The 16216-nt window shown below is 41.8% G+C and overlaps 1 protein-coding gene across 1 annotated transcript in view; it reads right to left on the bottom strand.

Moving 5' to 3' along the window:
* The window catches only part of si:zfos-2326c3.2 (mitogen-activated protein kinase kinase kinase kinase 4), an 84230-nt gene that overhangs the window by 23946 nt on the left and 44068 nt on the right, over positions 1-16216 (bottom strand). The window contains exons 10-17 of the mRNA XM_042340822.1: positions 15997-16172; positions 15029-15101; positions 13289-13496; positions 9675-9851; positions 8709-8789; positions 5610-5768; positions 2286-2420; positions 891-967 (exon numbers count right to left, since the gene is read on the bottom strand). Coding sequence (XP_042196756.1) covers positions 891-967; positions 2286-2420; positions 5610-5768; positions 8709-8789; positions 9675-9851; positions 13289-13496; positions 15029-15101; positions 15997-16172 — 1086 coding nt within the window. The remainder of the gene's footprint in view (positions 1-890; positions 968-2285; positions 2421-5609; positions 5769-8708; positions 8790-9674; positions 9852-13288; positions 13497-15028; positions 15102-15996; positions 16173-16216) is intronic.

Here is a 16216-nt window from a genome sequence, read left to right as displayed (position 1 = left end):
GCTTTGAAATTATTCAGTCAGTCAATCAGTCAGCGGCGAATGTAATAAATCGCTTCCCACCATCAAAGTCTACTTTTTTATTGAACTGTTATTTTCTTATGTCAACTAGAATCACTGCTAAAATGTCAAATCATCATCACTTGTTGCACATCACTTGATTCTGGGAAAATGTTCACTTCCCGTTATGACCAGGCAACGATCTGACAAACTTCAAGCAAGTTGTTTGCAGCCCGCTGCCTTTCTCTTATCACAAGGCATTTGAGACTATCCGTCACCATGTTTTAAAACAGATCTACCAGATCTAACTTGATTTGGAAAGTTATTTGTAACTGCTGTCTTGTGGGCATTTCGCCCGCAAAATATACAGTCAATTCACTGTACAGTGTATTCTGCGAAATACTTTGAAATGTCTCGAAGACATGATAAGGCGCTATATCAAATGCAAGGCTTATTATTATTATTTCTGTGATTCACAAAAGTATGCTATTTTATTTCTGTTCAATTTAAGTCTTATGCAATGTTTATATTCAGCGGAAGGAGCTTCTCTTGGAATCTCTGACTGACAAATCTGCCACATAACAATGGTTGTTCACTTCACTAGCTGTTTGTGGGACACAACTGTGTGCAAACTGGCTGTCATGTTAATCTATAAGATACAAAGTCACTTTACAGTAAATCCCGACGTGAAAAGTATTAAATCAAATGCAAGGATTGCTTATTATTATGCTGTGTTATTTTGTTCATGCCAATTTTTCTCCCCCTCACCTGTTCTCCTCTGTTTAAGATTGTCTAATGGCTCCTTCCTTTTACTGAACAATGGTTGTTATTAACTAACCTGTCTGTTATTGCAGTAGGCACAGAAAATGATGTTTTACACAGTGGACACTAACCTGGAGGTACTTTTCGTTGGAGTTTGGCTGCTTATTTGGTCTTTGCCATGTGATTTAGAAACGGTCCTCTGTGGAACCTTGGGAGCGAAAATAAATATAACGTGCCATTTAATTAAAAAAAACATTTATTACGTCAATGAATAAAATGCACCTTAAAACTACTTCAAGTTCACTGACCAACACTCTGGATAAGCCATGTAATAACGGTAGAGTTTAATTATTATAGAGTCTTTGCTAATAAATGAAATCGATAAACAACTCCCAATTGTCACTACAAAAAGCATGAAATTATTTTTTGCTCAGTTCAAGGCTCAAGGAAAAGTATGGGCCAATTTTCACACTTCATAAACGCTTGTGATTCAGCCAGTTTACAAATAATATGACCATAATGTGGGGGATGCGCTTTAAATGCCTGAGAAGGTCTGGGACACAGCTTTCCATCTGCTCTTGTGTAGAAATAATGGCCAGTCGGATCCTAGGGAACGCTGACAACTGCTCACGGTAATCTACCAGGGAAATACGCCAGGCTCTGATTTACTTAACCCTGTAATTGGATGGGAAAAGACTGAAATAATCTTTGAAGAACTTCTGCATTAGGAACGCAGCTTTGTGTTAACTCTAAACTGGAGCTGTAGCGGGTTCCATTTTAGTCAGTGATCTGGGTTAGCGTATTAGGGAGATATCAAAACTTCAGACATAACAATCATTGTAGCAATGAATTGTCAATGAGGTGAGGTTCAATAAGCCATTGTATATCGGGTGAGATTATCAGCTTGTTGGGCAACTTCATCTGCCTCACCGATTATACGTTCAGTGAAAATCCCTGGACATGCTGAAAGATTCAAAATGCTGATTCCAACTTATCTATATAATGACTTCTCCTGACCCAGTTACTGAACTGAACCAGTGAAGGAATTATCGCAGAATAATTGCAGTTGAACAGAACGCATCTTAATTAACTAGATGGAGATCGCTGAACTGGTAGCACCCAATTGTGGCATTATTCCTTCAATTTAACACTGGGTAAACAAGGGAGTATTGCAAGCCACCTTGTCCCCTGTCATGGGTGCACAATTAGTTAACTTACAAAATGTCTGCTTCATTAGATCTCCATCCATCTCTCAAGGTAGAGATTTATTATGCTGAAGTTGGAACTTTCACGCATTGCATATGGAACCATTCAATAAGCTTGATTTTCTGCACCATCTAACAGATGAAATGAGGGACTTCAACTGAGCATAAAATGAGTTAGTTGCCTTGAACTGCTCTGCATGGATGCAAAAGTAAATAAATTCACACCTGGTTGGAGAATGCTGTTGAATTTCAAATCTCTATAAATTACAAATCAAGGCACTGTGCAATGATGGACTTGTGTATAATATATATGTACTGTACCTTGGGAGGTGGATTGTCATTCTCTAGTGAGTCCCAAAATACTTCATCCTGTCCAGGTGTGATTGGAATGAGGACCATGTCAGATAAGGAAATGGAACTGGGATGAGCAGCTCGATACAGCTTGAGGTTCAAATCCTGTGGAATCAAGACCGATCGTAAGTGGAAGCAAAGATTTTAACCTTTACACCAAATAAACTGATATTACAGCTGTTAGCCTGGCTCAGCTCGTAGCACTCTCAACTCCGACTCAGAAAATGTTGAGTTCAAGCACCACATTGGCGCTTCGAACTCACAAACATTAGGGTGAAACTTCAGGGAAGGTATTTTGCCCCTTTTTACCTGCCTCACTGTTGGAAGTTTTTCCAATTTCCCCTCTTATCCTGAAGGCATTGACTCTTGCTGGTGATTCAGATCCACAGGTAGTAGCACCCTCTAGTACCTCAATCAAGAGATTGCTCGTCAAGGGTGAGCCTTGATAAGCAGTGTCTTGAGGGAGAGGGGGAAGAAATCATTTTCAAGCCGGGTCCAGTCATCAATCAAAGTCAGCAAAGTGAAGGGGTGGGTGGGAGGGGGTGGTCCACCTGTTACTGATCAAAATCCATGGAACCTGAGAGCAAATTGCAGCGTCCCACCTCCTGCCCCCACCCTTTGACACCAACGAACTCGGCATGAGCTGGGATTCGAACCTGCAAGCTTCTGTTGTGAATCCTTTCCGCACTTCACTTTTTATCCACGAGACCACTGAGGGAGGGGGAGTTCGTGACGGACTTCAGATTCAAACCACCAAAATCCGAATGCTCTCAGGGTACTACCCCCAGAGAGAGTACAGACTCCCACAGTTGGTTCTGGACCTTAAGGAAATAACTTAAAGAGGCAGACTGCTGCTATTTTTTTGTGTGAAGTGCTGCATCCTTGTCCTTGAGCTATCTGCATTGACCTCTTCAGCCCCGACCTAAAAACGTAGCTTTCTTACCCAGTCACAGACACTGACAACCGCTGATAGAAACTTTCACTTACATGATTCGGAATGCCGCGGAATGACACGATAGCGCTCCAGAAACAAGTTTCATTAAATTGTCTGCTGAGGGAAACTATCGCATGTAGCCAGCGTGGAAGCCAGAAGGGCCACTGCACAGGCAGATGTTAATCAGATCTGAAATATCCAGATCATTATTTATGCAACTAACAGTGCTGTCTGTACAGCAGAGCTGCCAAAATCATACCCCAGGCACAATGTGTCTTGTAACCACTGCATTTAATATGGGAAATAAGCTTTCCTGACACATGTGGGACAGAGGCATCTCCTTGTGGGCATTCACTTTTATAAGGGTTTAACGTATCACCAACCCGGAGACCTTAGAGAAACTGTCCCTTCTGAAAGGAATCCCGCTCAGAGCTAATTCTTCGTGTATTGTGACTCCACAAAGTAACTGCAATAAAACATTTCCATGTTGCAATCACTGCTCTTACCCATTTGCACAGTTATTGCAACATGCGCTCAGAAGAGCAAAAGCGGGACGAGAGGGCACAGGTTCTGGCTCGTGAAGGGCAGACTGAGGGCAGGCACCGGGAAGGATTTCTTTTACACAAGAGAGATAAAATATGAACAACAGGTGGAAGAATCCGTGGTGGATGCTTCCAAAAATCAACAGAATTGGCTGGCCCATCGTGTCAGGATAAGAAGGGGTGAAGTAGAATAGCATAGTAGATTGGTTCAGGGTTTGACACTCTGATGCATTAAACAGATATGGTGTTAGGCTTCTACACGTAGCAAATTTATGATTAAGCTTTGATGTGCACTTGTTGCTATCTTAGAAGAAGCATGAGTGAGCGAGAGAGAGAGAGAGAGAGACACACAGAGAGAAGGAACTAAATTGGCAATGAATCCTTCTCATGCTTCCTTCCAGCTGCCCGCTCGAGACAGAAGAGAGGAAGCAGCTCACATGCTCGTTCTCTCAGCCAGGAAATATGAGCAGCACAGGGTTGAAAGTGAGGGTTACTGTGAAGAGGTGAAAAATAAAATAACAGTCAGAAGACAACAAATAATTGCATACACACACACACACACACACACGTTAGAACTCTGGGACAGCTGCAAAGGTTATTTAGTCCTCAAAGGATTATTTACATGCTGAAGCCAAACCTGACAGGATTACATTGCCTGGTACCACAAGTTTCCCTTTATATTCTCCCCCTTCTTGTAAAACAAATGGGCAAAAATAACAAGATCCCTTTAGAATCCCAATAACACCCATGCCATCAGTCCCGCCAAAACAATTTACATTACAATTGTTTTTTTTATCGTATACAGAGCTCCCTTTTAACATGGTGTTTTGCAGTCATTCCATTAAAACCCCAGCCATTGTTATAATGGGGCGCAATCGCCTTCACGTTCACTTGCACACGTGCCAGCTCAATCAGGGCTTCAGAACGTCAGCTGGTTGAGTCTGGGAAACCCAAATGGCCGACTTACAGGTTGTCAGGTTGTTGGCATCGTTGCAGGAAGCAACATCAGGGCTGACCTGATCACCCAGTAGCCGGCCATTTTGCTTCCTCGCAGGCTAGCTGATGTTTTGAAACATGGGGGTGGAATAGACAGTAAATGCTGGGGTCCAAACCCCAATTGTGCTAATAAAACAGACCCACGTTATAACAAAGTGCATTTTAACAGGGTTGTACGACTAAAATAGCAGTTCTTGAACTTACGTTGATTTTTTAAGCATATAAACGTATTGTAATGCCAGTACTTGATATGCGTAAAAATTCAATTCAAGTTTGAGAACTGATATTTTAGATGTTTCAGATGAGCCCGCAGGAGGTTGAGATAATGACTATTTGCTTGGAATTACTCCAAATTCAATGACCTTGGCTCAGTTTAGTTGCCTCTACATCAAGGCCGCTCATTCATCTCTATTTGTTCATTTCTCAGTCTTCACCAGGGGACTTCCTCCATCAGAAAAAAGGCCATAATTTCAGTGAGGGCCATTTTACTAATGAGGGTAGTTAACAGAATGCTGATATGGTACCTTATTAGAAGTCTCAGTGGAATAAGATAACCAGCGAAGGTCTGCTTTCATGATAGCATTCTTCTTTCCTTCTTTGAAAATTAACACTTACCAGCCACAAATCAGAATTAGGTGCAAGCCTTTAGCAGGGACTGAAAGAAAAAAACAATCTACTCCAAACTTCTAATGTCATCTAATCTTACGATTGTACAGTTATCCCTAAAGCACAGTTATCCCTAAAGTTATCCTTTTGAGGCATCCTCCTGATGTGACAGGGACTGTTTCATTGTAAACTGTATTGTAAACTGCATTGAATTACCTGTGAGCCGGCAGATCTTTGTAAAGCTGGGCAGTGGCTCGTGCTACCTTCTCTTTTGGGATCAGAATGCGGAGGTATTGGAGGTCCCGGGTCTCTCCTGTTTGGTTTAGAATGTGCTACCACAAGGCTGTCACCACTTTTCTTCCGTTTGTCTTCCACCTAAATGCAAGATGGAAAAACAGACTCATGTATAAATCCTTGAATTTGATGCAATGCTTTAATCACATTGCAGAAATATCTGAAAGCGCATCAGAGGATTCTACTGGAAAGTGTAGTGACTGCGTATTTGTCGTCAAATGCGGAGGCCAATTTGAGCACACCAATGAGCCTTGAAGTGAAAAAACTATTTTATCTGGAGGATTGTTGGCCAGGGGACCAACAATCAGAGACAGAGAAACTGCTTTTCCTTTTTGAATAGTGCCATGGGACCTCGTTTATAAAGTCTCATCCAAAATGTCGTTTCTGACACCTCTGGCCTTCTGGCACTGTTATTAGAGTGTCAGCCGAGTGGAGTATGAGCTCAAAGTGCCAATTATGGGTCTTGAACTCACAACCTTCATACTCGTCTGACACCTTACATTAGGCAAGAATTATGAAGAAAGTAAACTCCACTGCTGCAGTGGAACAGACAACCTCATGTTATTCAAGTTACAAGAATCGCTCTTAAGAAGGCAGGCAAGAACGGCACTATCTAGATTCAATCAGGTATTTGAAATGACAGCGGTGTTATCGCAGTAAGGAAGGCATCGATGATGAAATTGGTGAAGATTTCAAGATTTACCAGCTGCATTTCATCTTTACTTCTCATTGCTCGTGTAATTTGCTGCAAGATTGTTCCCGATACATTCTGGGTTTCGTTGCTTTTGAGTCACGCTTAGTTAGAAAGCATCTTCAGTCATCGCAGTATCCCAAGATTGCTATGGATGAAGAAGGCCCTTCGGCTCATCCAATCTCATCCGTCCTGAACACCCACCCTGCTGTGCCCTACCACTGCATCAAGCTGCTTTTTAAACGAGTCCTAGTGTCCTGGCTTATACCACCTATTCTGGCAACCTGTTCCAGTGTGTATGTGTATTCTGATAGGTGGGGAAAAAGTGTTCTGGATGTGGAGAGTGAAGAGTTTCGATGCACTGACACAACAAACAGTTCTTTCTCTCACTGTGCATACAACTCTTGTTGAAGTTGACCATAGTGGAATACCCAGGCCACTCCATCCCTTTTCCTATCGTGGATACTCACACGATAAAGCGTGACTAGTATTATAATCCATTCCAGCAAGTAAACAGGATAATAACCCACATTTCACCCACAAAATATACAGTTAATTCACTTTACAGTATATTCTGTGAAGCACTTTGAGACGTCTCGAAGACGTGATAAGGCTCTATATCGAATGCAAGGTCTATAATCCACTCCAGCAAGCAAAACCTTTACTATACGATGGGTTTTCAAAAGGAATGAATGGAAATGGATTCCCTTAGAACTGAGTGGAGACTGTTCCCTATTCCCTGGCTTCCTCTTATTGGGTATTGCTGCTCTGTGAAAAATAACACAGGCGCTGTGAAGCAACATTATGTCTACCTGGAGAGGCCGAGGAAAATGAATCCCGTCTGCCGCTGGTGTCACTGAGGGTCTCGTATTTTATTCCAGTGATACTTCTAGGTTCCTGTCTCCCAACTCTTTTTTTTGAAAGATTAATTTGTCGTTTAAAGATCCTGTTTCATCTATTCATACTTACAAGAAAAGAAACGCAGAGTTTTGTAGACAGATATAAATTGCTGTTTGTTTCTTCTTAATCTGCTTCTTTCCTGTTTTCCCCTCATATAACGGTGTTTGTCTCTCTCTCTCTCTGCTTCTCTCTGATTATCTGTGTGTAGGTCTCCTCCTTTTATCTCATAGCCTCTGCGTAATTCACTGTTCATTGATCAGTCCCCAGTTTGACCCTCCCTCCCCCTCCTCTACCGACTTTACTACTCTTGGGCCTGTTACTACTTACTAAGTCGTGTCCCTGCTTATCCTCTGTTCTCTGTACAAGAGATATTGCACCCCTGGCAACACATTCAAATTCTGTCAGAAGTGCAAAGGACCTAGAACTTGCTGCACATCAGGAGTTAGTTGAATTCAGATCCCAAGAGACCTGCTCAAGCTGCATAGTGCTCTAGGCAGGTCACATCTGGAGTACTGTGTCCAGATGTAGGTTTCTGCAATATATGAAGGGTGGGGAGGGGGGGAATGGGTTTCCCAGGGTCTAGAGGCACTGCTGAGGAGAGTGACAAGTCTGGTCCTCAATGTCAGAAGAATGAAAAATTACTATATAAACTTTCATGAAACGACACATCTAAAGAGAGTCTTAGAGATATCAGTAAAATGCTAAATGGTATTGAGAAAGAAAACCTAGAACGTTGCTTTCAGGTACAACAAAGCAGTAGAACATTGGATCATAGGTTCAGCCTTGTGAATGGCTGAACAGATTCTAGTAAGTACAGAGATTGATCAACAGCAAAGCATGGTCAGGGCCAGGACACTATACTCATTTAAGAAACCACTTGATGGTGTACTGGGAAGATGATAGGGTTGATATGACAGAAGAATGTGACTGAATGAGCCAAAGGAACTTTTACATCCGTATCTCTCTTGTAAACTTGTAAGTTCAAATACGAGGGTTTCACTTTGCACAGAGAAAAAGTTTAGAAACGGCAGAGTTTTAAATGGCCACAGCTGTACATGGAAGCTGTGTGTGATTCCATGAATCAACCATTTAGATTTCGTTATCAGGGACTTCCAAAGCATCAACAAGGCTCAAGAGACATTCAACCAAGGTCCCATTTTCCTGTTGAGGTGGACGGTAAAAGATCATGCACTGTATTGCTGGAAAAGATAAGGGAGTTTCACTGGGTGTACTGGGCAGCAGTCCCAAGGATTTTTAAAAAACGGTCATTCACTTCATGACTGTTTGTGGGACACTATGCATAAATTGGATGCCGTTTGTAAATTGGAAAAAGTGCTTTGAAACTAATTTTCTTGACAATATAGGCACTATATCAGATGCAAGGATTATTGATATTATTATTATTAACAATAAAATAGTGCAGACTGTACCTGTTTCTGGAGTGCTTGTTGCTGGGATGTATCCATTGGTGTAGGATTTTCATTCATCCTGCAATCCACTAATTCTTCAGTCTGTTAATAAAAACAACAATGTAATTAATATCACCTCAAACGGAATAGGCGGATCAAGAAACACATTGGTCTCTTTAGAACTTACACCGAAGAAAATACGGCTGTACAATTTTTGACACATTCTGCTGACAGAATATGCAATAACACCTTGGAGAATACACCGTCGAACCTTTGAATGGAGTTGATGGAGTGTTGAGGGATTATGTACTCAAGAAAGTTTGCCATTTTTATTGCAATCTTTATGTTTTGTGTGTTTCAGTGGAAGCGCCCTTATCTAAGTTAAAAGTAAATTGGAGTAAACCATGAAGGAAACACAGTAAAAAGTGTACTGTGTTTATGATTTCAGTTTGCTTAATCGTAAAGCACCCCATATTTTTGAATGCTCAAGGTTCATTCCTCAAGTCACGCAGAAAGCAGAGCATCAATGTATTATACTGCAGTGTGACTGAGCGTAGTGTATCCAGTATCTCCACAGAGGGCGCTCTTGGTCTCAGGCATGTCATCAGAGAGGCCACACATGACTGAGCGTGAAGGAGACATGATTTATCCCCAGCAAAAGCCAACCTGCAGCTTTCAACAGCTACTTCATTACCAGCACAGACCACTGTCCTGCCTGGGAGTGGGTTTCCTGCTCTCGCCCCTGTCGTGGTCATACGGTCAACTGGAGTCGAAGTTAAATACAAGGATAATAAAAAGTAACCAACACCAAACTGAACAGTGCCATGTGATTTCAGTTGAGCTAATGCAAAAACATACACACACACACACACACGTAGGAATACTAGAATGCAACAGAAGAACTTCAATTAAGTCATTTCTATTCATCCCAATTTGCACAAATGTTAATTGTCCCATTTGACATTTAATACAAAAGAAAATAAATACCTGCTTGTTTTCAACTTTCTTGTTCCCTTCCACTATCTTCCACCTTTCCTCCTCTGCCCATTTCCTTTCTTCTTCCTCCTCTCTACCCTTCTGCTCCTTCCTGTCTTTCTCCTTCAGCTCTGACTTCTTCTGCCCACATCCCTGCTGTTTCCGTAGCTCCTGTTCCCTTTTGTGCTGCTGTGTGCGAGATACCACAGAGATGATAGGTGCCAGGAAGCAGGGCACCAATTCAAATTACTTAACAGGTCAGGCACAAGCCTTTAAAGAAAAATAAAGTCTAGGCAATAATGGCGTGTCTGTAAATCAGTACATTTACTCGTGGGGTATGCTTGTAAGGGGGGGTGGGCGGGGGAGGAGAGCAATTCACTTGAAATAGGTTGCTGGAACAATTATGCAGAGTAACTGGAGTGTTAGCAAATAAGGTAATGAAGCATATGGCATGTTGATGGTGGTTGCTCAGCAAATAGTCTGTATAAAGTAGACGTGCTCTCTTCTTGGATATCCACGTAAGCTATGTTAATAGCCTAGGAAATGGTCATCATGAAATGGTAATCATACTCATGAACACGTATACATATATTACAATAAAATACAATTTACATTTATATAGCACGTTTCACATTGGGAGGACATCTCAAAGTGCTTAAATACAACCCCAAAGCACATAATATACAGTTATGAGCTATATATACACACAAGATATATACTATATCTTTTATCCCTTCCTCTACAAGACTCATTTGCCTAGTGACTAATACAAAGTCACAATAAAATCCTGTGAATTGCTTTGAGACTTCCTCTGAACATGAAAGTCATGAGATCAAATGCAAAGATTAGCATTATTGATATTATTTTCTTTAATTGCTTCTGTTAGTCAGTCAGGAACCTAGCCTCCTTCAAGTCCTGCCTCAAAACCCTCCTCTTCGATCATGACATTGGTCACCCCCCTTCCCCTCCCTTCCCTTCTCGGGTCTGAAATGCTGTACACTGTCCAGCGCCTTGGGACGTCCTCCCTGTGTGAAAGGCGCTATACAAATGTAATCTTGTGGTTGTTATAGCAAAGTGACAAACATTACACATTACTGGGAAGAAATTCCACCTGGGTCTAGATTGAAATATTCTATAGCATTTCAGAATATCCAGAATTTGGAAAATTCTTAAATATAGCCTTAATTTTTAAGCTGGTTTCTGTAGATTCTTTAAAGAAAGCCCAGGAAACTTACTTTGAAGTTAAGACTGAATTCCACAAATTGCCAAGTTACGAACACTCCTAAAATGCTAAAATACTAGTGAAATGAGGTTACATGCGAAAACATTCGTCCTGATCAGCCCTGGAGGAGTTCATGATTTTCTTGGCTGAGCTGTTTTGCATAGTACTTTGCCCAGGTTGGAGTCTCACAAATACTGCCATGGGATCTTCAACGTCCCACCTGAACAGGCAAATGGGACCTCGGGTTAATGTACCCTCTGAACTCCAGCACCTCTGGCAATGAAATGCATCGCCAGCACTGTGCTGGAGTGTCAGCCTGGGCTATGTGAATTCAAAGCCCTGATTTGGGCCTTGAATGCCCACTTTTCTGACTTAGGCGAGAGTGCTAACAACTGAACCAGGCTGACACCTTAAATACCATGTGTAGGGATGTTTGATGCTTTTTATTTGAGCGGAGGTGTGGGGAGAACTGGCACTGCACACATGTTGGAACACATGTTTTGTGTGGTTCCTTTTTACACACCATGGCAGGAGAACGCAAAAGCTTTTGATGCAGAATGCTTTAACACACATTATTTATGACGACAGTGCGGTGGTTCTCGAATTAAGCTTATGGCACTGGATATTTATTTTGACCATCAAAAAAGAAACATAAATACATCAGGGGTCAGAAAAGGTCATTTGATTCTTCTGACCCACTGACCTGTAACATGAAGCTGTGGGTTGATGCTGTGGACAAGCTTTGCAATGCGGGACACTGCTGTGCGCAATTGTCTGTCACGTTTCGTCCACAAAATATACAATCAATTCACTTTACAGTGCATTCTGTGACGCACTTTGAGACATCACGAAGACGTGATAAGGTGCTTTATCAAATGCAAGGATTATTATTATATATCCTTTTCAAGCACAAGTAAAATGTGCCACTGTTACAATTCCGGGTCCATTTCAATACCAACCATCCTTTATCTGCTTGTGTTTATTCTATGCTACACTTTATAATAAAATAGCCTGAGAGCATATGTCCTACTTCAACTGCATCAAGCCCATCCACATGAGAAATCTGCCCCCGAGCCATCAACAGATTGTAGGGAATCATTGAGGGTTGCTGCATTGGTTGGCATTGCATCAAATCAAGTTATCAAATCACTTAATTGCTCCCTGATTAACCTTACCAGAAAAGAGCTATGCAATTACAGCTGTTTATTCATCTCCTTCGTCTAACAGCCAAGGTAGAGCAAACCAACATGATTATTGTGATAGTAATACTTACATTTGATATTGCACTTTTCACATCGGGAGGACGGAAGTGCTATGCAGGATACACTTAAAGCGTATTGACTGCCTATTTCATGGGTGAGTGTAGTAGCCAATTTGCAAACAGCAGTGTCATCCAGCCATGAAGTGAATGGCTAATTTTATCTGGGGTTTGTTGGACAAGACACTAGGGGAAACCCCCCTTCTCTTTTGAATAGTGCCAGGGGATCTTTAATGGCCACCGAACAGGCCAACCGGACCTCGGTTTAACGACGTGTCCAAAGCACGGCACCTTCAACAATGCAGCACACCCCCAGCACTGCATTGGAGTATCAGGCAAAACTATACGAGTTCAAAAAAGGGATGGTCCTTCATTACAGTTTTATTCAGATCAGCTGTAGGAGCGATCGTGCATGAGTATTTTCATGCTGAGTTCTTTCATTACAAGGATTCAGATTCAACTGAGATCACCAGGTGATAGGTAAACACAGGCAAATCCCCTTCTACCAGGATCATTCCACTTTATGAGCAGATAAAACACAGATGCGCCTGAATGAATCCTTTGTCGTTGTTCCTGTTCCTAGTAAACGATCATCCCACGTAAATAAGCCCAAACATATTTTCTTCACAATTGTGGATGAAGAATTAATCAGAACAATTTGTCTTCTTTCAGATATTATACACGCAAGGAGACAGCTGAGAGTAATTGTACAGATAACAGAGAAAGATGTTTTTCAGTGCTAATTCATCTGACTCAGCTGTAAAGAAACCAAAGACATCAAACCACGCGTGTAGAAACGGTTTACAGCCACTGCACACAAATCCGAGAGAGGAACTGATCAGTGTCAAATTGAGAATAATAATAATTCTTATTTTTGATATAGCGCCTTATCACATCTTCGAGACGTCTCTCGCTTGCGATTCGAGTGCTCTAACCACTGAGCTAAATGACTCCACGATCTGACTGAACTGCACAGGAGCCAAGGTTGAAAGGTAAGGAGGGTTAAAGCTAACATTGACATGTATGGCTGGCCACCATAATAACGCAAAATTCTACACTCATCCACGCCTGCTTGGAATTTTGTAGTCTCTTCCCCAGCAGCGCTACTTACAGATAGAAAGTTATCGGTAAACCTGAAATTCTTACATCTTCCAGCCATTTCCGCTGCTCCTTCTGCTGGTCAATACGCTTCTGCCGTTCCGCCAGCAGTTGCTTTTTATACTTTTCCTGCTCTCTCAGCTGTTGCTGAAGCATCTGTTGTTGTCGCTGGGACTCTGAGCGGTTTTTATTCTCTTGTTGCAGCCGCAAAAACTCCCGTCTAAGAGTCGACTCTCCAGGTTGATTAACAATGGAGCTGGGGGAAGAGCAGAGGACACATTGCACAGATGGCGTTGGAGCACAATCTCTAAATGTTAGAGACGTAATGAAGACCTCAGGGGAGGTTGTGGGTGTCGGTGGTGGGGGGAGGGTACGGTAAGAGAGATAGAGAAGCTAAAACATCACTGAAGCTGGTTCCATCCCCACAGAAGATCTAACAATTCAGGAAATACTGTGAAGTATTTTTGCAGCCTACATATTGAGAATTGAAGCCCTCTTTACTTAAAAATTAGAAGTGCTTCACACCAACAATGAACAGGAGATGAATGTAATTTTGTGGCAGATGGATAGGGCTTTTACTTTATCCAGTGATAATCTAGGACACACACACTTCAGGCTAAACTGGAAGTGAAAGGTTGCACTCAGAATTTCTATACAGAAACTATTCAGATGAATTAATTTATCACTGGAGCGAAAGATTTAGTTGTGAATGAAATCAGGACCTTTGAATTTTTAACTCCACTTTTCTTCTCTGCTCCTCTCCAAATGAGGTCCCTTGTTGCCTCCTCCGAGCCACCATATTGGGTACAATGGTATCAACTGTAAAGTTCTCTCACTTTACCAGCTCTACCCCTGGTCAGGTTCCAGTACCCTCTGTCTTCAATAATACTGTGGTTGGATTTCTGTACGCATCACGGGAAGGAATTCAGGGATGGACAAATGGAATCATTTCTGCCTTTGTCACCGGGTGTCAGGATGAAATGCTCTGTGTTCTTGCAAATAATTACCATTTGCACTCAAAAGCTTCCTACAATTGGGGAGAATTTCCAACTGGATCTAGATTTATTCTATTTATGTAACGTTTGAGACATTTGAAGCAACAATCTCCTGACCCCACCTGGCGGAGGTGGTCAAAAAGAACCGTGTGACATCAACAACGGCAACATCTTGCATTTATAGAGCTCCCTTCTCGCCAGACGGCATCTTGGAACGTTTAACAAGTGGCGGAGCCAGATGCCGATTTCACACCCAGGAGGTGTGAGCACGGCAGCTGAACTCCACCCAGCTGCCTCAGCTCAACTGTTCTCCTTCTAAAGCTCTGAATACAGAAACTTTGAATACAGCACAGTGTTCTTCAGCATACTGAAGTGTCAATCTACCATTAAAAAGAAATTCAGGTTTATTTCCCTGAGTGGACATGAAATGACAAAATGAGACCTTTTTTTCCCCCAGCCCCACCCCAAGTCTGATTGAAAGTAATCCGGAGTGAGCAGTATAATTCTAGCTTCTCCCTCCACAATCCCCAATTACAAATTTAGTGTTATTCCCTCTATTCCATTATCCTGCTCCGTACCCACACACAAACCAGCAGCAGGAAAATGTAGGTTGTTAATGCACCAATCTCCAATGACACGATTAATGCCACCGGCATGTTTTTATTAAAAAAAAGCAGTGCCTTTTGTGCTGAGCCAGCTAGGAAGCGCACAATGTGAATTTACTCACAAAATCGATTTTAAGCTTCCAATCGACAGCTACAAACCCGAACGCAACCCAAGGAAAAGAGCTTACCTCGGCTCGCCCTCATCTTCATTCAGTCCATCTTCATCTTCCTCACTTCCGCTGTATTCGTACTCTGTTTCCTCTAGAAGAAAAGAAGGAAGAGACGCAAAGCTCATCACACGAGAGATTCCTCGCAGAAGCTCCTGCTGTCCCTGCAGCCAAGGAAATGGACCGAGGACAATTTCTTATTTTAAATTATATTCAGATGAGCGGACCTACATCTAATCTTACTCCGCTATAAACGGGTTTTTGGGGGGCCTAACGCTTGCACCTCTAGAAACAATTAGATTTTTCAGGGCACATTTTATATCCAGAGTTAAACGACCAGACTGCACCTCTGCAGTTGCAATATAAATGCCGCTATATCAAAAGGAATGACGAGTGTTTCAAATTTGCTTGAATGCTTTAATAGTTAAAGCTGGTTTTCTGAGGTGGATCATCCCTGCAGAGTTCAGCCTGCTCCATTCTGCATTCAGTCCCTTTAGATCACCATCTGCCTCTGCCTACTTTTTGCTTTGCTCAGACCAAACCACAAAACAGAACATTAAAAATAAAAAGGAAAAGAAAATAGAACTGAAAAGAAGCAGTCCTTGCCAAAAAAAAAAACAGCTGTCAAACCGCAGAGATTTCACTGAATAAATGGACATACACATGAATCCAAACATTTTTATAAAAACTGCGTTGCCAGTAGGTCTGCAATGAAAAAACATGGCAGCCGTTTGCACTTCCAGAGGTGCTTAATAACACAGTTGCTACAAAAATGATTTGGTTTAAAACAAAAATCGTAACAGTTTTTACATATCTACCCTACTGTAGAATATAAAATTGCAGTCATCGTGTAACTGATGATTGAATTCCACTTTCACCGGGATGAACACAATAGCAAATTTCGGCAGAAAGGACTAAGCAGCTTCAGCGATGTCCACAATATTCTATCAGAAATAACAGAGAGAAGGGCATAAAGTGGGTCTGAATACCTTTCTCGGCTTTTTTCTTCCTGGTTCTATCGATGTGATCTCGGAGCATAATGCGAACTTGACGGTCATTTTGCTGATCACGGATGAATGAATGTTTCAGCAGCATTTCGGTTGAAGGTCGGTGCAAATAATTCTTGACCAAGCAACTTTCTACAAAATTAATAAATTTCTTTGACCTAAAACGAAATAAGCAAGTTATGATGACAACCGTCAATGCTAT

Source organism: Callorhinchus milii, unplaced genomic scaffold (genome assembly GCF_018977255.1).
Source record: "Callorhinchus milii isolate IMCB2004 unplaced genomic scaffold, IMCB_Cmil_1.0 Scaffold15, whole genome shotgun sequence".
NCBI classification, from domain to species: domain Eukaryota; kingdom Metazoa; phylum Chordata; class Chondrichthyes; order Chimaeriformes; family Callorhinchidae; genus Callorhinchus; species Callorhinchus milii.
The sequence above is the reverse complement of the archived record's forward strand: the minus strand, read 5'-3'. Positions and strand labels throughout refer to the sequence as shown.